At 41.1% G+C, this 26592-nt stretch overlaps 1 protein-coding gene across 1 annotated transcript; it reads left to right on the top strand.

Moving 5' to 3' along the window:
- Nucleotides 1-1862: 1862 nt before the first annotated feature.
- On the top strand, nt 1863-20837 carry LOC139942532 (kelch-like protein 15). The gene is made up of 6 exons (XM_071939355.1): nt 1863-2189; nt 6611-6730; nt 9463-9810; nt 10955-11215; nt 15369-15528; nt 17230-20837. Exons 1-6 carry the CDS (start codon nt 1878-1880, stop codon nt 18021-18023), a joined length of 1995 nt encoding a protein of 664 aa, XP_071795456.1. The 5' UTR covers nt 1863-1877; the 3' UTR covers nt 18024-20837.
- The last annotated feature ends 5755 nt before the right edge of the window (nt 20838-26592 follow it).

Here is a 26592-nt window from a genome sequence, read left to right as displayed (position 1 = left end):
AAATCAAATTCGTGGAAAAGTACTCCTTTCTCGAAAACTATGGCACTTCAGAGGGAGTCGTTTCTCACAATGTTTTACACCATCAACCTCTCCCCATTACTCGTCACCAAGAAAGGTTTTATGCTAATAATTATTTTGAGTAATTACCAATAGTGTCCACTGCCTTTAAACGTAAACAGTATTGCTAGTTGGGTGCACAATCGTGATAATTCTTGTATTGATGAGAACATAACGCAAAAGTACGACAAGGCCTCGCGGAGGAAAGCATTAACATTCATTCATTCATTCAAACTATTTATTTCCATACTTCGTGAAAACAGAGTACAAACAATGTTTTTAAGGAATAACCAATAAACAAAGCTATTTAATGAGGGTTAGAAAAATAGAGTATGGAGGCATCATCTGGAAGCCGATGCTTATGTAGGGATGCCTGGGGACAGACAATAAACGGGGACAAGAACGAACGGACTTACAAATAGAACAAAGACAGACATGATGAAGACAACAATGATGAGAATACTTGAAACACGGCCAAAATCATGAACAAACACTTTCGTTAGTTTGTGCACACGATCATGGGACACAACATTGAAAACCAAAGTATTAGCCCTCGTGGCTGACTTTTAGTGAACTTGCTGAATTGCCGAAACGGTCAAAGAAAGAAACTCAACTAGCCCCAGTATGATTTTTTTTTTTTGATATAGGCCAACACAATTTAGCTCAACAGTAAAACAGTTATATGAAAATAAAACAAAGTGTAATGGTGTGACTTACGAATTAGAAGAAGAGACTTCATTGCGGCATCTTCATCTTAAACTTCTCCGTTCAGAACTGAGATGTGAATCGTCAAACAGCGTTTTTGTTTATTTGCAGAGAAACCAGTTAATTTTCTGCGCATGCACATGAAGTAGGCCCGTTACTGACCAATAATAATGCAAAGAAGTGCCCCTGTTAGATCACTGTACGTTTATTTATGGGTGTATGGGATGGCGCGCTCTTGCCTAATTAATTACATAAGAACAAAATAATATACATATCTGTTTTGAGTGAATTCCAATTGTAATTTCTTCCAGTTGGTTATGTTGCAAGCAGACGCGGGTAGACCTGCAACACAAAACAAGCACTGTGAGCAGGGGTTTGGGGTATGGAGGTGACCACCATTGGTACTGACAAGTGGTCGCAAGTAGAGGGGCAAGCGGCAGGCAGCAAGGGTAGCCTAAGTGCCCCCGCCCCTCCCAAATTTGTCTGGTAGGCCTAAATTGGAGACATAACAAGTAAAACACAACTCGTGTAACAGAAAATATACAACTCGCTTTAGTGCTCCTTTTTATAAGTGGTGGTCTAGACAAAATAAATAGTATGAGTCTTTTGCCTACACTGTAAACCTTGTAAATCCCTTTTCTGTATAAATGTATAGGCCTACTAGCGCTATTATAAGACTTTGTTATAATACATCAAGGCGCTGTGAAGTTGGAAAATTTGAAAAACTATGGAAAAAAATAGTGTATTCTGCACTTGATAATTATACAACACATGACACTGGTCAAAATCCTAAAAATGTGCAATCTCGGGCCTAAGTCTTTTTGTGCCCTCAAAGTTGCTAGATAATATCAGAACTAGTCAAAATCCCTGAGGATCATGCAGGCGAAATAGTTACTGATTCCTAGCAAAATAGATGGGGATACTCTGAAACTAATATGTTGACCCAAAATGTTCTTTCTCGACCTCGGGCGGAGAGAATAAGCAGATTGGGCGAATTATTTATTGTACAAAACGCAACACCACTTCTGCTCATAAATATGCAACACGCTTGTTATAAATATTAATGAGGTCAAGCGAGGTCACACGGGGACGAGGTCACACACCGGAAGTAATGCATGCCGAGTTTCTTCTACGTTCAGCACTGTAGTTCAACGGTGACCGTGTACCCGATTTTTAACCATGTTTTTTTCTGTTACAGTGGAACCATTCCCAACATTAAACAGATAAGTTTGCTGCGACAGTTCTTAAAGATGAATGTGGACCGAATTCTGGACGGCAAAATGGTTTCAACGACCCAGGAGCTGAGAGAATCCGCAAAGAAGAAACAAATGTTTGCCTTGGCTACAGAATTGGACATTCTCCACCGAGAGGGGGCCTTGTGTGATGTGTTTGTAACGGTGGACGATAAACGGTTTGGAGCACATAAGGTTGGTTACATATTACGGGAGTGATTATTGTCAATGCTGTAACTGGGTCACCCATCACAGGAAAGAAAAATAAGCAGCATTATTAAAGACTAAAGAGGCTACATAATATTTTGTTTTCCGTCATTGCATGTCGGCAGTGTCTCAAACTCATTCCCATGGCATGCCAGTTTATATCGTAGGAGGTCCTGTTTTCGAGGTGTCCCTAAAATCGTGGCAAATATTTTACCTCTCTGTGCGCGATGTAAACAGTCCCTAGATAAAAGTTGTGTGGTTTTATTTGCCAAGCAAAGAGTCTCCTCTTCTTTGACCAAAACTTAGAAACACCTAAGGCTCCACTGGTCATTTGCACTTGTAAATGCAAAAAGTTCTGTATTTTAGGCATTTCTACAAGGTACAAAAATATGTCATAATGTTAAGGACATATAAAAATATTTGCCCACCGAAAAAGTTTCATCAAACGCTATTTCAATTCACAATTCATGATGATCAAAATCATGTGACTGAATGTTTTGCTGAGCATTCTTGAAAAAAAATACCGAGGCTTAAAGAAGCCATGTGCCTTATATCATTTTCTAATATTTTTGGAGATTTTTATTTTGTAACCCTCGTATCAATTCAATACTATTATTTATATTAAAATTTAAACATCAGCTTGTTGATTCAATTATCACTGTTTATTTATATGCTTTATTATAAATAATTAAGAAAAAAAAATAGAAAAAAAATAAATAGAAATCAGATTTTGAAGCCAATAATTATTCACACTTTTTATATTTTTTTTATTTTCTTTTATTTTTTGCAAGTTACCATGGTAATTTTAAAAATTTAATAAAAAAATATTTTGAATAAAATGAAGGCAACTGCTGGCTGTAGAGTCATACACAAAGTCTCAAAGAACACTTGTAGTCACTGCAGATGTTTCTTCCATGTATGGCTTCACCGGGAAACCATACTTTCTCGTTTGCCGTGAAAACAGGAAAAACTCAAAACAAATGGGGCCAGTTGAAGTCATCCAAGATCGGTGTGTGGTGAGAACATTTCAATGTTCATCAAGTTTTAATACATGTTTGCATACTTCGTATTAACAAATGAAGATAATTAGAGCATCGGTTGATATATGGCATCATTATTTGTTTCCCAATTCAAAGAAAAAGGCATAATAGCGTGAAAACTGGTAAGCAGAGGATATATGTCGTTTTAGTTATCCGGTCAAACTCGCAGCTCCACCCCCCTTTTTTTTTTTTTTTTTTTTGCAAAGGTGACTATACAGAGCCCGTTGGAAACCCAGTGTCATGACAAAAACTGTCCGCTGGCAATAAGTGTCCGCTGAGCATGCGCAGTAGACCCGGGACACTATTTGACATGTATTATTACGTGACAAATAGTGTCCGCCCAACAAAAACTGTCTGGGCGCCCTGCTGCACAGTGCTGATTTATATTAAAAGTAAATACAAGCCAAAAATAGACGAACAGAACACTCAAAAGTATGTCAAGATTAGTATCTTATCATGTAAACAGTGCAGGTTTAAAAAGTACGAATTGTGAAAGTGCTAAAATGTTCTTACGAATTATTTACAATAAAATACAACGAAGAAAGCGTTCAAGTAAATACAAGACATGTATAATAAAATACAACGAAGAAAGCGTTCAAGTAAAGACAAGACCGTCAAAAGTATGTCATGGTTAGTATTTACTATTTTACTTAATAAGTAATTAAAAAGTGCAGGTTAAAAGTACGAATTGTGAAAGTGCCAAATGATCATAAATAATACGAATATTATATTCAAACACAAGCAGGAAAGCATAAAAAAAAAAAAAAAAAAAAAATGTAAAACTAAAACTAAAAGGTTAAAAAGGCACGCTATGATGATGCACGCTAACCGCGGACACTATTTAGCAGGCTTCCGCAAGCAATGTGCTTCGTGGACGCTTGACCAATCAGAACACGATAAGCGGACACTTATTGCCAGCGGACAGTTTTTGTCATGACACCAGTATTGTTATTAAAGGGACACACCGGCCGAATTGGGCTATTTGGGCTACAAAATAGACTAAGAAATGTATTCAATGGGTTTCCAGGAATGAAGAAGAACAGTCCTTTAAAAAAATCATCAAATTTGGCCGTTTTTGAGCATTTTAAAACAAAAACGAAGGTCGCGTGATTGTTCTAACCAAAAAGTGGTACAAACAATCACGTGACCTTCCGGGCTAGTTTTACTTCCAGCCGTCTAAAAGTAACTTACCAAACCAAATTTAAATCTTTTTTTTACAAAATTATTAACAAGTAATTGACGAAAAAGATCATGTGTTCAAATTATCGCTACAAAATGTAAATAATGGTGAAAAATCTAACGTAAGATTCGCATTCAAAGAGTCCGTGTAACGGAACCTTGTTATATGGCCCCACAGCGTGGAGCAATCGGAACGTAAGCCTCGGGGCATATCACGTACCGCACATGCCGTGTCTCATGGGGGGCTGGACGTGTAATCCCGGGCGCTATGAACTACCAGCTTACGGGTCTCGCTGTGAGCTTGGGAGGGGTTGGGAGCCAGACATCAGAGTACATGTTTGTCATCGTGGGTTTGTCAGTCGGTACACCTCGTGTCAAATCCGTTATTTCTTATGATCGCAACGTTCCAATGTTCCAATACTCTGTTTTGTTTCATGGCTCCTAATTTCTTTTTGCTTGGAGTTTTCAGGAAACAATAAAAAAAGATTGATGATGTCAAAACGTAGGAATACCGCATTTTGTTATATTGACAGTGTTATTGTGTGAGTAGCTTAAAACATTTTTTATGAAGAAGAAAAAAAGGATTAAAAAAACCGGAGCCCCCGATCGAAAAAAGAACAGGTGAAAAATAATTTTGTATAAAAGGTTGAAAAAAATATGATAAAAAAAATTCCCTTTAAAGCATAATTTTGTCAACAAAAATATTTTTTAATTCTGTGAATGAAGTGTTATTTTTGAGATTGTTGAGGTATTATTTGGTTACGTTCCAAGCTACGCAGCTACTCAGCTACGCTTACGTTCCTTCAAGTTAAGCTATAATATAAAAAGGTACGTTTTTCAAGCCCGAGTCAAGCTACGCTTACGTTCCATATGCAGCTACGTTTACGTTCCAAGATATCCAGCTACGCTTATACCTTCCAAAATATGACATTCCAAGCTATGCTTACATTCCAAGTTTTGCTTACGTTCCTTCTCAAGTTCTGCTATATATACATAAGGTATGCTTTCAATCCTGAGTCAAGTTACGCTTACGTTCCATACGCAGCTACGTTTACGTTCCAAGATACCCAGCTACGCTTACGTTCCAAGATATTACGTTCCAAAAGATAAGATTACGTTCTAAGCTACACAGCTTCTCAGCTATGCTTACGATCCATACGCAGCTACGTTTACACTCCAAGATACCCAACTATGCTTACGTTCCAAGATATGCTTACGTTCCAAAAGATATGGTTACGTTCCAAGCACGCAGCTACTCCATATCCATACAATCCATATACATCATTTAGGTTTGTTCTGCTAAAATCAAAAATTACACTTTCAATCCCGAGTCAAGCTAGGCTTACGTTTCAAGATTTGCAGCTACGCTTACATTTCAAAATACATTCTCACAAGGACGCTTTTGACTCCCTCACGATTCCCTCCCCCCCCCCCCGGGTCTGGTTTTCAAGGAAAGATTTTTTTTATGAGAATAAAATACTCAAGATTTACTTTACTACCAACCACCAACAAAGCCTATTTATATTCAAATTTCAGACCAGTTACAGTTACTAGGTAATCACTCAATGAACATTGCAAGCACCTACTCCTACCTAGCTAAGATTAAGAACTATGAGGTTCGTTCCGCTATTGTCAAAAAAGAACGGAACAAACCTCGTAGTTCTAATCTAGGCTCATGTAGGAGTAGTCAGCGACATGATTATTGGGGATGTGCAATCGCAACGAGTAGTCTTTGGTCAAGGCAGTTTTCTTTGCTTACAGCACCACTAATACTTAGTACTGTGGAACGATCGTGAAACTGAGCTAGGCTACATGTGGTGTAAACATATTTTTAGCGACATGAAAAAGAATGTTCCAGCAAATTAATTCAGCGTTTGTTATTATTGCCTAAAGGCAATGTCTAACTATCTTGATGTTGACGATGATTATTGGGTGATTGCCTGCTCCAAACATTTTTGAACATGACACGAACATGGATTTTGTTTGGTGAAATTATTTTACCTGAAGGTACTTGGGCAAAAAGCAAAGAATTAATGATATTATCATTGTGGCTTCTTATATAGCGCACATGTCCGTCACTCAGTGACGCTCCTGGCGCTGTAACATACAGTATTTCCTGCAAGATGTGGGACTTTACAGAGTAAAGTCTTTCATTCAGAACTGGTTTAATTTCCCTTCCTTGTTTTACAGATAATTTTGGCAGCACTGAGTGATGTATTCCGAGCCATGTTTATGGGAGGTCTTAAGGAAGCCAGCCAATCAGAGATCACGCTGCAGGATGACGTAGACCTATCAGCAGAGGGCTTTGAGGTAAGTTAGGCCAGGTCCAAAACGGTGACTTTGGTTACAGATGGTTACAGCTACGGCTAGATCAGCGCGTCTGGTATGTTGAAGATTATAACACCCCTTGCAAGTATTCTGCCTGCTCATTGGTTTAGAGCGCGTCACATGACATGTCTTAGTTTTGCTAGACGACGGCCGTGTGATAGTGCGTCGGTTTGCCATGCGCTAGTCCGAAGACTAGCACACGGCGTGCAGTACCCAGACGTCCGTTGCGTGTACGAGGATGATAAATTAATGGTCTGTAACCATTTCGGATTGCACGACACTACATGCAGCACAGTAAAAGTGTTTGCAATCTGTATTCGCGTCGTCCGTGGATTGTAGCATTCGGGTCTGTAATAGGGTTTAATGCGTAACGCAGTAAACCGATTTAACACCAGGAAATATGCATAATTATAGTCAGGTTGCACAGTCGGGGCTATAAGCGATTGGGATTGTCAGGGCGCATTCAGACGTGGTTCCATTGTTCTTTTCAACCAACCAAAGCAATGCATTTGGGGAAAGGGTGCTTGTCTTTCTGGGAACCGTCATTGAATATTCTGCCACCGAGGAGTTAAGATAGATTGTATAGTTTCGCAAAATTCCCTCCCTCCCTCCCTGGGGTTAATGGAAGGGTCAGGGTATTACGGAATACGTGGTACAGATTGATATGACTGATAATCTTACAACTTACACTTAAAGCGGTAAGTTTAGGTTGTTCCTATAAACAAGAAGCTAATAGGCATTGTAGCCTGTGAGGAAGTGGTAAATTCATTTATGTGAATTGATATGGATAAATATGGTGGTAATAAAATGATGTGATTGTATATAAAGAAGTAGATTAATTTGGTACCTTCTTGGCAACTCGCTGGAAGTGGGAACCTCATTGACCCGGAGTTTTCTCCAGTCAATGAGTGCATTTATAATTATAATAATTGTAATTAGTCTGGTACCTTCTTTGGCAAATCGCCGAGAAGTGGGAACCTTTGCGGATTGGAAATTTACCGTTCGCAAAGTGAGGGATTGGGACCCTTTGCGAATTGGTCGCAAAGTGTATTATAATGGGAACTGGTATACTTCTTTATGAGTGTGGATATCACTGGATGGAATTAAATAAAGGGAAATCCCTTATATAATTATGAATGGGCGTTTTACCACCGAATTCAGAGTACGGAATAAATTAACTCTTGGCAGAGTTCACTACAACAACAAATCCTTGTATCCGTGTCTGTGTATATTTATCAGGTGGTAATTTAATAATAATAGTACAGTATTTAGAAATGTTTGGGGTGTTATTATACAAATATTGACTACTTCGAGTGCTATGGTTAAAACTATGACTCCCGAGGTGATCCCCGTAGCGTTCTGTTTTCCCGAGGCGAAGCCGAGGGAAAATAGAACGCTCCGGGGATCACCGAGGGAGTCATAGTTTTTAACCATTGCACGAGTAAAAGCAGTCAATATTTGTTTTATAACACCTCAAACATTTCTAAATACTGTACTTTTATTATTAAGTTACAGACCTGAATGCTACAATCCACGGACGACGCGAATACAGATTGCAAACACTTTTGCTGAATGTGTTGCATGTCGTGTCGTGCAATCCGAAATGGTTACAGACTATTAATTTATCATACTCGTACACGCAACGGACGTCTGGGTACTGCAAGCCGTGTGCTAGTCTGTCGGACTAGCGCACGGCGCCATGTGCTAGTCTTCGGACTAGCGCATGGCAAACCGACGGCCGTCGTGTAGCAAAACTAAGACATGTCATGTGACGCGCTCTAAACCAATGAGCAGGCAGAATCTTTGCAAGGGGTGTTATAAAAAACAAATATTGACTGCTTTTACTCGTGCAATGGTTAAAAACTATGACGTTTTTAACCATAGCACTCGAAGCAGTCAATATTTGTATAATAGGCTGAGGCCCTAATTATAGCCGTAGCTGTAGTTGCAGCTTCGGACACGACCATAATTCACATGCAGGCATTAGCAATACTAGTCTACTGGTTCCATGTCTTTGTCCGCAAGGATAAGACAGGTATTGGTATTATAGAACTAGTGATTTCGTTGGATATAATGATTTCATTGTATAAGCGTGCAGTGTTGAAGCTTTCCATGTGTGTTTTGATTGGTCCGAGGTGTAGTGGGTGCAGCTGACAAACATCGCCACGGACCAATCATAGCACAGATATGGAAAGTAGGCCTGGGTGACGAGTGAAATTTATTAACTCGAACTGTCGCGTGTAAAATAGGTGCGACTTCGACACTAGTCACAACTAATTTTTAATTTTGAAATGATTGAAGTATTGTTCAACTGATGTCCGATTGTGTTTTGGGAAAAGCTGTAAGCGACACAATTTTACCAAAGAGGCAAAAGGTAGTCGCGACTATTTTTGAGTAGTTGTGACTATTTTTGTTGTAGTCGTAACATGTCGTACCAGTACGATTAACCGAGTAGTTGAAAAGGGGTACATGTAGTCGACACTACAACACAAGTTGCCCTAGTTGCACAGGCCTAATGGAAAGTTATGCTTGCCATGTGTGATTATCCATGTGAACTGAATGTGAAAGGTGATTATGAATGGGGATTGACCTCAGGGGCTGAACTGCGGGCGTTATTTACGAGCCTAAAATTGGGACATCAAGTGTTAGGGTTAAAGCAATCCCCGATGTTAAACTTAACATCTTTTCTCTTTATTTATTTTTTGCCCTGCTAGATCTTACTAGAGTTTGCGTACTCAGCAAACCTAAACCTCAGCATGGATAACGTCTTTGAAGTACTAGCCTGTGCCTGTCACCTCAGCATCAAAGTGGCGATCGACAGTTGCATCATCTTCATCAACCAGGCTTTTCAAAATGGAGAACTCTCCTTCGACGACTACCTCAAGATTGCCTCGATGGCAGGAAACTACGCTCTGGACGACTTGAAGAAGGTCGCAGATCATCACATAGCGAGTAACTTCGGTGAGGTGTCGCAGACGGAGGACTTTCTGGAGCACATGACTGCTCATAATCTGGGCCTGTTTCTCATGAGAGAGGACTTGGCTGTTTCTGGTGAAGTTCAGGTAAGGCCGTGTCCAAAACAGCAACTTCGGCTACGCCTACGGCTAGATCACGTGCGTCTGCCTATTCTTCAACACTCGTAGACGCACTGATCTAGCCGTAGCTGTATAGAAACTGATTACCATAAAGTTTACATTGTTGCAAATTCTTTTGTTAAGCATTGTTTTCTGCTTAACAGATTTTTGAAATGGGGCCCAGAGCTAGTACATGCAGTTGCTTCCTGCCATTGAATATAGGCTGCAACATGTAGGAAGAAAACTATCTGGTTTGGCACCTTCTCAAAACTATTTTAGGATTTGTTTTGGGAAAGTTTATCTCCAAAGGGTAGGTCATTGTAGATACAGCCCGTTAAGGATTTCATGGTTATATGTTTGCACCGCACTAAGCTCATTTTGTCCCGCAAGTATGTTGAAAGATGCCTCTGAGCAGTCCGCTGTTTGGCTAACCTGGTTTCCAGTAGATAAGAATCTTAAGGCTTGTGGTTTAGTTATCTTGTAAAACACTTGCTTAGTCTGGTTGATACTTTCTCTCAAACTTATCCACAACATTTATAACTGGTTTGGGATGTCTTGCGGGTTGGCAAATCAACTGTGATGAAGTCTTTCTCCAAATTATTATGATTTTAAGGTTTTTAAAATTTTTAAAAAGTAAGACATTAATGCTTGCCGTGGGGATGGGGACAAGGTCTTTGTTTCTTAGAAGAAAAAAATCATTCAACACATTTGGTCAATCTGCGCCATATTTTTTGATCATATTGTTGCTATTGTTGGTCTATCTAAATTCAGTCTATAAGTCAGTCAATCATACTGTCACCATTTGAACTCTTTTCGTAACTGCAGCTTGGTGAAGGGTAGACTTGATGACAAGTCGTTAGACGCTGCCTATTTGTCTGCCGTTCATGCAACAGTCACAGTGCGATGTTACACATGCAACAGTCGTGACTGACTCACACAAACATACTGGGATCGAGGGTGTGTGTATCGTCCCCGTAGCTACACTGCGCTGTAACTACACACCGCGCTTTACAATTACCGTATTGACTTCAAGACTAGGTGAAGGGTAACTAAGATTCTTTTAAACAACTTTAACAGCGGCAAATTTGTATCTTCCATGACATTTTTTGCTCTTGTTTGTTTCAATTTTAAGGTCCTCAAGGCAGTTGTAAGTTGGCTTCACCACAAACCATCCTCGCGTCTCCACCACGCCGCAGCCCTGGTTAAGAAAGTACGCCTGGGTCTTATCTCAGCTCAAGACCTTGATGACTTGATGGACAGCAAGATCCTGTCCATTCCACAATGCAAGTCAGTGTTTGACCAGCTGATTAAACACATTGCGTTAAACAGCCCAGTCTGCGGCCAGCTTGTCAACAAACATCCCGAGTTCTTTACCGCTCGTGTCTCAACGAAGGTAAGGTTTTTTACCCTTGGTTGTAGAAATAGAGACTTGCGTGATCCAAGATCCGGACCCAAGCCCGGGAATTGTCAGTAGCAGGGTTTGATTTGTGTTTCTGGCTTCCTCAAGTTCGAGTCACTAAAAAGCAGACTTAAAGGCACTGGACACGTTTAGTATGTCAAAGACTTAGATGTATTCTCACTTGGTCTACATCCGAACACATACATGTAATATGCATAAAAAAAAGCAAACCTGTGGAAATTTTTACTCAATTGTTAGTCTAAGGCAATACTGAAGAAAAAAACACCCTTGCTGCACAATTCTTTTTGTGCTTTTAGATGCATAGACCTTTCATAAAAAAACATCAGCTGAAATATGTTATTATTGGAGTGAGAAATTACCTCTTTCTCAAAAACCATCGGCCAAATAAATGTAGCCTGGGAGCACTTAACAAGAAAGAACAGCACTATTCATTAGTCATGTGAATGCTCACTGCTATTAACACACAACAGTGAAGTTAACGACGGTAACTCATGTAACTCATCCAACTGCGCCTTTAGCACAAAGCATGGGTCTACTTCACTCTACTTACCTGTAGAGCAAATACTACAATTGCATTGTTCCCTATGCCGGCAGGCAATTAGCTAAGAGTTTTACACACAATAGCGCCCTCAAGAGTCCTATATCCCCGACGCCTTGTTACATGTGCACCACGTCGGCGTCCTCTTTTTCTCTTAGCAGGCAGAGCCATCTGACGTGAAAAATTTGTATAAATTTTATGAAAAGTCTGTATAAATCGGTAAGATTTAGTAGTGCCTTTGTGCTTGTTAAGTGAAGTAAATTAATAGCAGCTATCCGGTAGAGGATAGCCTGAAGAGTTGAGTTGTTTTGAGAAGTGTTTATTATGAGTTCATATACAAAATCTGGGAGGAAAGGGCTTGTCGCCGTAGGAGGGACCTACATCCCTCCGAGACAGCCTGAGTCCTCGGGGGGTTTGCGGCGGTGACACTACGTCGCCGCCCAAGCAATTCCCCAGCCAGCCCCCCCCCCAGCCATCGTCGGCTGTCGGGGCGGATGGATCAAATATCAGCCGGGCGGGGGACCTTACGGTCTCACCGTCCCCAGCGGGATCCACCCGACAGAAGGGGAAGCGCCCCGGTAAGGCCGAAAAATCGCCAAGTACCGGGGCAACAATCAAAAAGGGACGAGTGGGAATACGGGACTCCACTACCAAACCTGCCCATCAATCCCAGGCCAGCCAGCAGGGCACACGCAGCCAGAGGGGGTACCCATCCACGGCTCGGTGCACCCAGGGCTGCGTACAGGGTATGCACAGCCGGAGGGGTTACCCCACCACGGCTCAGTGCACCTGGCCCCCCATAGTGCACACGCAAGTACCGCGGTACCCAGGGATGGCCGTGGTTTCCGAGCGCCCGTCCCCCGATATACTGGGGTGTGGCGCAACCGACCGACCAGCGGGGGGGCCGCCTCCAGAATTTCTTGGGGTCCTGGGGTGAAGTGTACGGCCGGCTTGACCAGGCAGCCATCGCCTATGCTATAAGGCTCAGCCGCCGGGGCGATTGGCAACGGGGAACAGCTCCTTTGGGGCCCTGTCGGAACCCGCTGTTCAGGCATTGCCGCCCCGCAACCCGGCCTCTGATGTTACGTAGGAGCCCACTCTGGGATGCCCCTCAAAGAAGGGCAAGAAGACCCGCCCTCACAGCCCAAGCTCGAGCAGCTCGACCTCCAGTCGGTCTCACCATGGCAAACGCCACAAGGGTGGGGACCTGATCCCCCCCCACCTCCCGGTTTGTAACACCCACCCACTAACCCGTATGGTCAAGGGCATGTGACTACCCCCTCAAGTCGGTCAACAACTGTACCGTCCGACTTGGCAAAGCGTCGCTCCCTCGAGGGGGAAATAGACGCCCTCCTCTTAAAGGACGGGTTTCATGTCAACCTTCTTCTTGACTCCCAAGAAGGAGGCTGGCATGTGGCACTCAATTCTGAACTTGAAACCCCACAACAAGTTCATCCATCCGAAGCGTTTATCATCAACACCGAGAAATCCCACCCTATCCTCTCGCAGGTTCCCACCTTTCTCGGTGCGTCCCTCGACCTGCGCAAGGGATTGGCCCGCCCATCAGAGGCACGCCTGCTGAACCATCGGCAGTGCGTGGCCCTCTTCCTCCCGGCAGTGGTGGCCCTGGCCTGGCTCAGGCTGTTGGGCCTCATGGCCAGTATGGTGGATTTGGTGGATTTTTTCAGGCTGAGTGAGAGACCTATTCAACTTCACCTGCTCTCCTTTTACAGGCCCATCCGACACCCTATCCACCACCCGGTGCCAAACCACTAGTCCCCCACTTTTACTGGTGTCTAGTTAGTGTCAGTCACGACCGACGCATCGCTACTCGGCTGGGGGCCAACCCGCGACAGATCGCAGGTGTGTGGGGTTCCGAAAACCAATCATCCCACATCAACGTTCTGGAAATGTTGGCAGTCTCCAACGCACTGCGGCATTTCCAGTCAGGGGCCGTGCGGTCCTGGTGAGGTGCAACAACGCCACAGTCGTGGCTTACATCGATCACCAGGGGGGCATCCGGTCGGGATACCTGTGTGCACTGGTTTGGGACCTCAACTACAGCACCCTCCCTCCTTCCCCACTATACAAACTCTTGAGTTCCTTTAGAAACAACAACACCCCCTTTTCGGCCGGCATCGCAGTGTACCATTTCCCGCTGGATCGTAACCACCATCCGTTCCATGCCGGGCGACTGAAGATCCGATTCCAGCGCATGATGTTAGGGGGGTAGCCGCCTCTTGGGCTTCCTTTAAAGGTGTTCCTTTAGCTGACATAACCAAGGCGGCCTGCTGGAAGTGCCCTAACACGTTTTCGAACTCTACCTGAAGGCGTCCTCCAGGCAGACGGCAGATCACTATAAAACTGGTGAGTCCACTTTCGTCTTATATACATGTATTATTATATATATTCCTTTGTGCATTTAAAATTTAACGAGGTGTACCTATTATGTTCTTATCCCATAATGGCGATACTCCGCTTGCGCACGACTCGCGGGCCCCCAGGGCCGCGCGCCTCGCTTCGTGGTTCCACGCGTCTGGGCCGACGTGTTGATTATGGTACGGTCCTCTTCTGCGTGGCCCGCCTTCGGACCCTACATGTATGGCTTCCGCTTGCCTGCGATGAACACTGGGCCCCCCATTTGGGGTTCTTAGGCTTGCCCCATGTCCTATGCCCCTGTAGACATACGATAGCTTGAGTATACCCACCGCCTACTCGGTGCGAGTCTATGCAATTGTAGTAGTCGCTCTACAGGTAAGTAGAGTGAAGTAGACCCCCACCCCACAGAAGTGTGGGTGGGTCTACGAGCGAATACTTACTTGTAGAGCACCCTCCCTCCTTCCCCACTATACAAACTCTTGAGTTCTTGGGCGTTTAACGCTTGACAAAAAAGAGGACGCCGACATGGTGTGCATGTCACAGGGCGTCGGGAATAGGACTCTTGAGGGCTCTCTTGTGTGTAAAACTCTTAGCTAATTGCTTGCCGGCATAGGGAACAATGCAATTGTAGAATTCGCTCTACAGGTAAGTATTCGCTCGTAGACCCACCCACACTTCTGTGGGGTGAGGTTCAAGTACATTGCACTTGTACATGTAAGCAACTCATCGTACCACAGTTGTTTGCCCTACACAAGCGAAAATTCTCGGGTCATAGTTCAATTTAACCTTGTACAACGACAACGGCTAGCATCTGACCTTAGCCGTATACAAATACAAAATAAAGTGAATGGAACTCTAGAAAATTGTTGAATACAATTTGGCAAATAAAAATTCTTTTAAGGTTATTACTTGTAAACAACTGTTCCTTGAGCAACTTTACCCGCTTTTCCCTTATACATATTCGCAAGAATGCTAAACTTTACCAAACTTTGCTCATTCAATATACGCAAGATTCTGGTCTACATGTAGGTAATATTTTGAACTCCAAGCTTTATCTGTGGTTGTCTTGATTTCTACTTAAAATTAATGCTGAGTTGGCTCGCAAGGATGGTTCTTCAGAACTTGAACTTTATTGTCATTGATGTCTACCTTAAAACTTCAATTTTGGGGGTTAATGACTAAACTTTCCTTTTGTTGTCATCCTTGCAGTCACTGTTGGCACTAGGAGGACAAACAACAACAGGATTTGCTCGATTCTTCAACCAGGACAAGCAGGAATGGCTGCAGATGCCAAGGTTTCCAGGTTTGCCGTTTGATGGGGTGTCGTACCACAGGTTGATCTCCGTCATCGGCAAACTTTTCCTTGTCGGTAAGTGCCGTCAACAAAGTTTTCTTCATAGAGGGTTATTATACCACGGTAGTCATATCGTTCGAGAACCCCTCTTGGGATAGACTCATGTACATGGCCCTGGGGTGGGTGTCACAAAGAGTTAAAACTAATCTTATCTTGAGTTAGGATGAGTTACTCGTCCTAACTTAGGACTAGCCTTAGGTTTTTAATATCTCCCAGGACTAGTCCTAACTCTTTGTGAAATCGACCCCAGGGGAACTTGAGTGACCCCTTGGGTACATACCAATGGGTTTTACATGTACCTTTCATACATTACCATGATTACCTGAGCTGCTTAAGCAAAAATTTCTGCTTAAGCAAAAAAATCATTGCTTAGTAAAATCAGATTACCGGCCAAGACTCTGCTCAATTGTAATGCTAAGTAAACAACAGCTTAATACTAGTCTTAAGCAATGTATATGGCAGGAAATTTTGGCCAGTAACCTGTGTAATATAAGCGAGCTATTTTCGTGCTTAAGCAAATTTTTTGCTTAAGAGCATCTCTATGAAATTGGCCCCAGTTGTTTCAGTAGCCATGTACATGTACAATGTACACTTACAATATTTTAAATTTATTGAACATCCATCACAGAGTGCAACAATTGTGTAGTGTGCTGCTGTCGATCAGAATGCCTCCAAAGTCCTCTTCAGGCTGTTTTTGATTTTGGAATATATTAAGAACTGTTTGCCAAAATTACAAGGCATACTTGGAAAAAACCTGTACAGTTTGACGTCAGAACATAGAGCTTAGCTTCCCCCCCTAAGTAATTCAATCACATCCCCTTAGTCTTCTCAATCTTTGGCCCAATTTCATAGAGCTGCTTAAGCACAAAATTTTGCTTAAGCAAAAAAATCCTTGCTTAACATGTAGTAAAATCAGATTACTGACCAAAACTCCACTCAATTATTATGCTAAGTAAACAACAGCTAAATACCAGTCACAAGCAATGTATATGGCATGAAATTTTTGCCATTAACATGTGAAAAATAAGCGAGCTATTTTCGTGCATGCCCTAATTATTTACTTGTTGTATTTCCTCTAATCTGGGGTGTCCTGGCCGAGCAAGTAAGAGCACCGAACTCAACCTCTGGTGTTTCTGTTCAGCAGAGTGTGGGTTCAAATCCAGGTCATGACACCTGTGTCCCTGAGCAAAACACTTTACTATAATTGCTTCTCTCCACTCAGGGGTAATGGGTACCTGTGAGGGGAGATGGCTCTTGTGGTTGATTTAGCTTACTGTGCTACATATTTTGCAGCACAGGATGTATACTCCTCAGGGAGCTGGTATGGTTTAAGGAATAAAATGGCCCAGTGAAAAGGGTCATAATGTTGGATGCGCTTTGAGATATGGTGTATTAAATCGCTACATAAAAACCAAATAATATTATTATATTATTTATCTACTTGTGTCACTGTCAGAGTAGTTGTCATGTCTCAAAGTCGTTTATTCTTATGTTTGCATGTCTGTCTGTTTTTTTTTACAAGCTTCTGCTTATTAAAACAGCCCCATGATCTTATTATACATTTATGTGTTTACTGCTACTTGTAATAAATTTTGCTTTTACCCCATATTAATTACATGTAATTGTTGATATTTGTCATGGAAGTAAATAAATGTGTAATTGAGTTGAATTGGAATAGATCTGTAACCATTAATTCCATTTAATTTGCCTTTACAGGAGGAGTCTTCACAGAGTATCGCAAGTCCTGCACTCAGAAGTATTTCTACGTGTACGACCTTGTCGCAAACAAATGGACACGCCTTCCACCGATGAAGGTTGCTCGCAGACACGTTGCCGTGGTCCATCTAAACGGCTACATCTACGCCATTGGTGGACAGGATGATAAAGACGCTTGGGTTCAGTCTGCGGAACGTTACGATCTACGTCGGGGCGAATGGGAAACGGTGGCTCCAATACCAGTCGACATGTCAGGGATCCATCCCTCCGCAGTGGCCTATCACGAACGTATCTTTGTCACTTCTCAAAATGAAGACCAATCTGGTCAGCATCTCTACTCGTTAGATCCAATTACGAACACATGGAAGAGTTGTGACTCTGTAACTACCGGAAAGCCGGGACAACTTGTTTATCTGGACTCATCGCTGTATTTAGTAACTTACAAAACGGAGACAAGCAAACTTGGGAGGAAGGAGCCGTGGGACTACTGCCCCATTGTGAATGAAATAATAACACGCGATGAGAGTCAGGGATTCTCTTACGTTATAGATCAGCTTCACACTCACAATCAATCGCACGTACCCGAGAGTGAACTGAGGCCCTTCCGTATTGGGAAGCGTGTTTACTTGATGGTCAACGGGAAGTGTTTGGACAGTAGGATCGATGTCAAGGACGGTCAGGTGTATGACGTGAATCTGAACTCATGGAGTAAACTCATTAAGCAGACAGAGGGCGCTAGCATCACGCTGTTTACGTTTGATGCACACAGGTTTAAAAAGTCTGATATGTCTTAGTTAGCCCTCTGTCAAAGGATTGGCACAGGTTTATGGAAATAACTTTTTTCTTATTTTCAAGCTTATAATGCGGGCTACAGCACCAGTGTTCCTGTAGGCCCTTGCTGCAATGCTCCATTTCCATAGGTCCTCTTGCACTATTGTCACCCAGACTCTGGACATAATTGGTCCCTATGTCCTAGGTACAAGTGTCCCCTGAGGCACTAAAGGCCCCATGACCACATAGTACTTTTAAAAGCAGTGGACACTATTGGTAATTACTCAAAATTATTATCAGCATAAAACCTCACTTTGTAACGAGTAATGGGGAGAGGTTGATAGTATAAAACATTGTGAGAAACGACTCCCTCTGAAGTGACATGGTTTTTGAGAAAGAAGTAATTTTCCACGAATTTGATTTCAAGACCTCAAGTTTAGAATTTGAGGTCTCGAAATCAAGCATCTAAAAGCACACAACTTTGTGTGACAAGGGTGTTTTTTCTTTCATAGTTATCTCGCAACTCCGACGACCAATCGAGCTCAAATTTTCACAGGTTTGTTATTTTATGCATGTTGATATACACCAAGTGAGAAGACTGGTCTTCGACAATTACACACGTAGTGTCCACTGTCTTTAAGCCATTCATGTTGTCTGTTACATTGTGTTGAGTATTTGTAGTGAACTTTACCAAAATAAGGTTCCAGAGAGATGATAATAGTCTTGTAAAATGTTCCTTTATTTAGATGCTTTCAAATTGTTCGTAGTCGTAGCCATAGTACAGTACAAAATGTGCATTATTGACCCCGCTTTACGCATGTCACATGCGGCTAGAGTACACTCCCAATTTGTACAACACGTGTACATGTACATGTATGTTCAGCATGTTAACGTAGCATCGCCTAAATTGTATACTAACCCATGACGCCCAAAGTGGTGCAATCAAGATTACACTGATCATGGTGTACATGTATAGGTGTAAATTGGAAGATCTGGGGCCAATTTCACAAACAGTTAAGATTGATCTTAAGCTAGATGAAATTATCAATTATCGGAAAGCTCCATTTTAAAAGAAAGAGGTCAGAAAAAATACACCCTTTTTTTTCTGGCATTTCACACCTGGTATCTCCATGTAATTTCCTTATTCAAACAGTGGACTTAATTTGACTGAATTGTACTTAATTATCAGCAAGGCTGGCTGACTGCCCAGGCAGATCAACTGTTCATCCATTTAAATGACCCAATAAATGCAAAGTAAACACACAGCATTATTGAAAAGCATACATACATTCTGTTTTGGCCCAAATTGGAAATTCTTCAATTGAGTTTTTTCATAGTGCTTGCAAGTACGATGGCACAATTGAAATCACCACAATGGTGATATTGCCAACTCATCTAAAATATGAGTCTGAATGCTTTGCATATTTTAGCCCAGGGCCAAATTTCATAAAGCTGCTACATGTACATGTCAGCACAATAATTTGCTTAGCATAACATTTCTTTCTTGATAAAAACAGGATCCAACAAAATTTCCATTCGTTGCATATTGTTTGTTACTATCAATAACATTTTTTTATCAAGTTTATCAAGACAAAAATGTCATGCTACGCAAATTTGTGTGCTTAGCAGCTCGATGAATTTGGCATAGGTCTTAATAAGTGTGCCATACCAGTATTAGCGACAGCTTTGGTTCCTCATACATGTACATAGAGAGCAATCTATTTTCCTTTTTTTAAGTTTCAATTTTGAAATGTACATATTTTTACTGTATTACAATTTTTTTTAATAATCTATATTAAAAAGGTAAAGCATTTTTGATGTGACTTATATTATAACAGGTACGTTAGAAGATAAGACTATGGCTCTCTTTGGTGGTTGTGTTGTGGTAAGCCTGCCATTGTATGTTTAATATATAATAGGCTGAAATCTGTTAAAATTTCGATGGGTCAAATTTTATCAAATTTTGCCCTAAAATGCTTTAAAATGTTATAGCATTGTGTATTTATCTAATTTTGTCCTTAAATGCACAAGCCTTGTGTGTTTGTCTAATTGTGCCCTAAAATGCACTATTTTAAGGCAAAAATTGATGAACACACAAGGCGTTTTAGGGGAAAAGTAGATAAATATGTACAAGGCTTTTAGTGTACAAATTTTGCCTGAAAAGGTGTAGAAGGCCTTGTGTACATGAAAATGTGTACAAGGGTTGTGTCATATTTTGCCTGGAAAGTGTACAAAAGTGTACTTGTCAAATTTTGCCTGATAAGGGTATAAGAAAATGTGTCAAATTTTGCCTAAACAAATTTACAAGCCACTTGAAAATGTGTCAACTTTGCCTGAAAATTGTACAGGGCTATAGCCACGTGCACCTGAAATATGTGTAAAATTTAGCCTGAAAAAGGTGTACAATGCTATGAATATATAAAGCCTTGTGCACCTGAAAACATGAACAAGGCTTTAGCATTGTGGACTTGTCAAATTTTGCATGTCAAAGTGTCGTGGCCTTGTGCAACTTGAGTCGTGTCAAATTTTGCCTGAAAAGTGCACAAGGCAACTGAAAATGTGTAAATCTTTGCCTGAAAAACTGTACAATGCCTTGTACACAAGTACACCAAATCCACATTTTCAGGCTACATTGTATAGCTTGTGTACTGAAAAAATGCTTTGTGTACTCAAATTTTGCCTGAAAATGTGTAGAAGGCTATAGCAATTAATATAATAATAAATTTGCAATAAAAATGCAGTAAAAAAACATCTTGTTTCTTGTTTATTTCTCCTCCTGTCGAAGATGTCCCAATAATTAGTCAAACTTGGACTTTGTACCCATTTAATATTTAACATTTTTGACCCAATGATGATTAAAATGGACCTACCCCTTTAAAAAAGCATGTTGGTTCGGCCTTGTATCTTGTCAATTTGAACCTATACTTGATGGAAATGCTGGACTTACCCCTTGGGATATTTTCAATGTTTTAACACAATTTGAGAAAGCAAATCCTGGACTTGGGTCTTGTAATATTTTCATATTTTTAATCCCAACATTTGATAAAGAATACTAGACCTCTAGATATTTTAAATATTAAATTTTGCCTGGTTTCTAAATGTCAATACTTCCGCAATTGTTTGTATAAATGAGTGAAAAAGTGGTGGCGCCATACGGAAAGTTACCCCTTACCTATTCCTGCAAATAATAAATAAACTATTTCAAAAAATAGACCCCTATACCTAAGTTCTGTCATCGTTGCGCTAAATTAATTCAAATTTCTAACAAGCGGTAAGCTACTTGGTTTAATACCACCTTTTATTACAACAACGACGTTTATTTATCACTTTTAATTATTCCAGTCTTCAATTCTCTCATTTTGAATCATTCCGCGAGATCTTGCGGGAGCCAGTTGCGTACCCATGTGGTCTTGGACAGGCACCGGTGATTGGAACCAGCCAAAGCAAACGAAAGGTACCCGACGACAGCTTAACACCCTATAAACGCACAGTAGAGGTCTGGGTATTCGACGGCTTCATGCCGTGACGCGAGATTCAAAATGGCCACCAGCCATGCTTGAGAAGTTGTCAATACCGTGGATATACTTAAGATGATTTGATGTGATTTAATGTCTCTATGGGTAAGCTTTACCATGTAGTTTATTTAAGTTCATAGTGTAGAATAGGAGTAGGCTTCGTGGAAGACGTTTAAACACCTGGGTTGTCATAACACGGGTTATTTTGTCGCATTTCTATTCCACCCTCCGAAGCTTACATAAACAACGGCAACCCGGAAGTTGTGCCCACTGGTCGGTCATTGCATAACAATGACAACTTGCTGTCAATCAGAGGAAACAATCGACTTTCCTGAGTAGCTTAGTTTTTCGATTAAATTTTTCTTCAATTCGTAGATTGTTGTATCTTGGATAAATCTGTAGGGGCCAGACCTACTTGTTTCAAGTCTAAAATGTTAGTTTTTTTTTTTTTTTTTTTTTTTTTTTTTTTAAACTTTACTCACCCAAATGACCGGTGCTGTGGTATTATCCAAAGAATTGATGATGGTAAAACCGTTTGGCACCTGCAGTCCTTTACTATACTCTGAACTGCCCAACTTGTTGTTTTTTTCTTTTTATGACAACAGTAATTTTTATAGTATAGATAAAAAAAAATTTTTTTTTTAATTTTTTTTTTATTAATAAAGTATTTTTTATAGTTTAAATACAGGCGTATTTTATTTCTAAAACCAATCGCAAACACTTCCTTTTAGAATCACCTGAAATTTCATGCAAAGGTGTAGTGGAGGTTTGAGTCGTAAACTTAGCAACTTTTTGTTATAAATTATTGCAATGTTTTCGATGTAACGGTAGCTTAAGCTTAACCAAGATTATAGTGAATATTTGAGACTTTTCCAATTTGTTCCAGCAGCCTGTAAATTGTATATTGTCTTCTACATAATGTTAGATTTTGAGGCGAATAGCATGAAAAACCGTCAAGTTATACCCCTTGTCGTTTTTCCTAAATCGGCCGAAAATTTTTAACTTCAAAAATCGCCTGAAATTTCACAGTGTAGTATTTGAGTAGTCCACCTTATAATTTTTTTATATATTTTTATATAACGGTGTCTCAAATACTATTGTACACATTAAAACAAATACTACGACACACGGCGAGTACCCACCAAGAACACTGGTGGAATCAACACTTTTATTTATTCCCGTCGTCATGTTGATCCCAGCTAGCCTACACCCAACCCCAAACCCCGCCACCCTCCCCAGCAACAATCCCCAATTCCCATAATGTCAAACCGATAATTCACAACATTACCGTTTCCCCCGTAAACTTATTTTCTCTAACCCACAGCGTGTGTATTCAACTCAATTATTTTCTAAGTTCGAACAAAAGAGTCCATTGTATGCCTATGTTTCCTGGTTATTATTGTGTGCCTATACTTACAGTGTATGCCTTCCGATCGCAGTATATTTTTAAGTCCCCCTGTCTACCCATATACCTACTCCTAAGTTAATGCATATGCCTTTGCTTTGACTCGCAGATTATTTACCAAGTATAAAGCAAGGATTTCCTTATGCCATAGTACCATGCGAACCGTGCCTCCCAATTAAACTAAATTGTCTATACTTATGCCTACAGCGTGTGCCTTCAACTCAACAATATTGTCCAAGTCCAAACCAAAGTGTTCCCCATATGACTATGTTTCATAAGTAAATGGTCCATACCTACAGCGTGTTCCTTCAACTCAAATATTTTTTAAGTCCGAACCAATGAGTCCTCCATATGCCTATATGTTTCCTACAACCATGCCAACAGCGCAGGCCACTCGTAAATTACTAAGTATAAAGTACTGATTTTACTATGCCATAGCATCGTGTGTAAGGTTTTCCACTGGCAAATTATATACCAAGTATAAATTATATACTAAGTATAAAGCACTGACATTCCCATACCATAGTATCCTATGAAAAGTATTCAACTCACAAATTATATATTAAGTATAAAGCATTGATATTCCCATGCCATAGTATCGTATGAAAAGTATTCAACTCGCAAATTATATACTAAGTATAAAGCATTGAAATCCCATGCCATAGCTTTCTATGTAAAGTATGGACCGAAGGTTTATCAGGTCTAAAATGCGAATGATCTTGGGGGGGACCCAAGTGGGTGTCGTAGGTGGGTGTCGGCTTCCGTAGCGAAGGGTCCCCGGTTCGAACCCCGGTGGTGGCAGCGCGGTTGCCGTCCGAGAAGTCTCGACCCGCCAGACAGTGGCACCCACCGCGCAGTGGCACTCACCGCTAGCACTCGCTGAGGAAAGAAACTTTAAACTTAAAACTTAAAACGAACCTATGCTCTTTTTTATATAAATTTATTTTTTTTCATTAAAAAAATATTTTTAAAACGTCTGGAACTTTTCTGTAGCGGGATTCGATCCCGGGACCTTTCAGTTCTCAGACCAGAGCCCTTCCACTGGGCCACAGGTCCTTCTTACTTAGGTGCGTTCGAGTTTAATTTTAAACCTTCGTATGGACAACTTTAAATCAAAACTTTGTAAAAGAACACCCAGGATTCGAACCCCGTACCTTTGGGTGTAGAGTCCGGAGCCCTTCCACTGGGCCACTGGTCCTTCTTACTAAAGTGCGTTCGAGTTTAATTTTAAACCTTCGTATGGACAACTTTAAATCAAAACTTTGTAAAAGACCAGCCAGGATTCGAACCCCGTACCTTTGGGTGTGGAGTCCGGAGCCCTTCCACTGGGCCACGTCTCCTCTTACCTAAATTGTGTTCGAGTTTAATTTTAAACCTTCGTATAGACAACTTTAAATCAAAACTTTGTAAAAGAACCCCCAGGATTCGAACCCCGTACCTTTGGGTGTAGAGTCCGGAGCCCTTCCACTGGGCCACGTCTCCTTTTACTTAAATTGTGTTCGAGTTAAATTTTAAACCTTCGTATGAAAAATGTTTAATTAAAACGCAGTAAAAGAACACCCGGGATTCGAACCCCGTACCATTGGGTGTAGAGTCCGAAGCCCTTTCCATTGGGCCACTACTCATCTTACTTTGGTTGCGTTCGAGTTTAATGTTATACCCTAGAATGAACAATTTTAAATCAAAACTTATTTTAATTATGCCTTCCACTCGCAAATTATTTACCAAGTGTAAAGCAAGGATTTCCCTATGCCATAGGATACCGCGTAAAGCAATGTTCTTAAGCGTGTAAAAAGAACACAGGCCGGGGTTCGAACCCCGTACCATCGGGTGTAGAGTCCGGAGCCCTTCCGTTTGGCCACCACTACTCTTACTTTATATGCGTTCGAGTTAAATGTTATACCCTAGAATGAACAATTTTAAATCAAAAAGTATTATTTGCCTCCCACTCGCAAATTATTTAAGTGTAAAGCAAGGATTTCCCTCTGCCGTACGGCACCGCATAAACCCTTGTTCTCAAGCGTAGAAAAAGAACACAGACCGGGATTCGAACCCCGTACCATCGGGTGTAGAGTCTGGAGCCCTTCCATTGGGCCACCACTACTCTTACTTCATTTGCGTTCGAGTTTAATAGACAACCTAGAATGAACAACTTTAAATAAAAACGTATTTATGCCTTCCACTCGCAAATTATTTACCAAGTGTAAAGCAAGGATTTCCCTCTGCCATAGGGCACCGCGTAAACCCTTGTTCTCAAGCGTAGAAAAAGAACACATACCGGGATTTGAACTCCGTACCATTGGGTGTAGAGTCCGGAGCACTTCCATTGGGCCACTACTCATCTTACTTTGGTTGCGTTCGAGTTTAATTGTATACCTTAAAATGAACAACTTAAAATCAAAACGTATTATAGCTTTAGCCTTCCACTCGCAAATTATTTACCAAGTGTAAAGCAAGGATTTCCCATGCCATAGGATACCGTGTAAACCAATGTTCTCAAGCGTACTAAAAGAACACAGACCGGGATTCGAACCCTGTACCATTGGGTGTAGAGCCCGGAGCCCTTCCATTGGGCCACGACTACTCTTACATCAATTGCGTTCGAGTTTAATGTTAAACCCTATAATAAACAATTTTAAATCAAAACTTATTTTAATTATGCCTTCCACTCGCAAATTATTTATTAAGTGTGAAGCAAGGATTTCCCTTCGCCATAGGATACCGCGTAAAGCAATGTTTTTAAGCGTATAAAAAAGGACACAGGCCGGGGTTCGAACCCCGTACCATCGGGTGTAGAGTCCGGAGCCCTTCCATTGGGCCACCACCACTCTTACTTCATTTGCGTACGAGTTTAATTGTACATCCTAGAATTAAAAACTTTAAATAAAAACGTATTTATGCCTTCCACTCGCAAATTACCAAGTGTAAAGCAAGGATTTCCCTCTGTCATAGGGCACCGCGTAAACCTTTGTTCTCAAGCGTAGAAAAAAGAACACATACCGGGATTCGAACCCCGTACCGTTGGGTGTAGAGTCGGGAGCACTTCCATTGGGCCACTACTCATCTTACTTTGGTTGCGTTCGAGTTTAAATGTATACCTTAAAATTAACAACTTTCAATCAAAACTTATTCTAGCTTACGCATTCCACTCACTCGTAATTTATGTCCGTATGCCATAGGGTACTGCGTAAACCAATGTTCTTATGCGTAGAAAAAGACACACACCGGGGCTCGAACCCAGTACCTTATGCTTCAGAATCTGGAGCTCTACCACCGGGCCACGTCTCTTCTTATGAACAATGGGGTCGAGTTTAACGATAACCGTAGAATGAACAACTCTATGCGTAGAAAAAAGAGCACTGGGTCGAACCCGTACCTTTTGCATTTTGTTATAGTATATAGCATCATGCTCAAAACACACCGTTATAAACGGATACGATGTCGTGATTGGGACTGGGTACAACAGAGTTAAAGCACTGCGACGGTGTTTGGGATAAAGAAAATGCACGGGACTAGAATCAGCATACCTAACTGAAAAAATATCAGGTGGCCAACAAAACCATAATTAATTACTGTAGTAATAAATTATTGATAATCTAGGTTATTTACTCTAGATAAGAAACGACACGGATTCTTCTTATGTTTCCATTTATTTGTTTAATATTCAAGTTT

This window comes from Asterias amurensis, chromosome 10 (assembly GCF_032118995.1).
Source record: "Asterias amurensis chromosome 10, ASM3211899v1".
Taxonomy (NCBI): Eukaryota; Metazoa; Echinodermata; class Asteroidea; order Forcipulatida; family Asteriidae; genus Asterias; species Asterias amurensis.
This window is presented reverse-complemented; position numbering and strand designations above follow the sequence as displayed.

Coding starts and splice junctions, on each gene's coding strand:
- LOC139942532 (XM_071939355.1), top strand. CDS start 1,878: ATGCCGAGTTTCTTCTACGTTCAGCACTGTAGTTCAACGGTGACCGTG. Junction 2,190..6,610: donor AACGGTTTGGAGCACATAAG/GTTGGTTACATA, acceptor CTTGTTTTACAG/ATAATTTTGGCAGCACTGAG. Junction 6,731..9,462: donor TATCAGCAGAGGGCTTTGAG/GTAAGTTAGGCC, acceptor TTGCCCTGCTAG/ATCTTACTAGAGTTTGCGTA.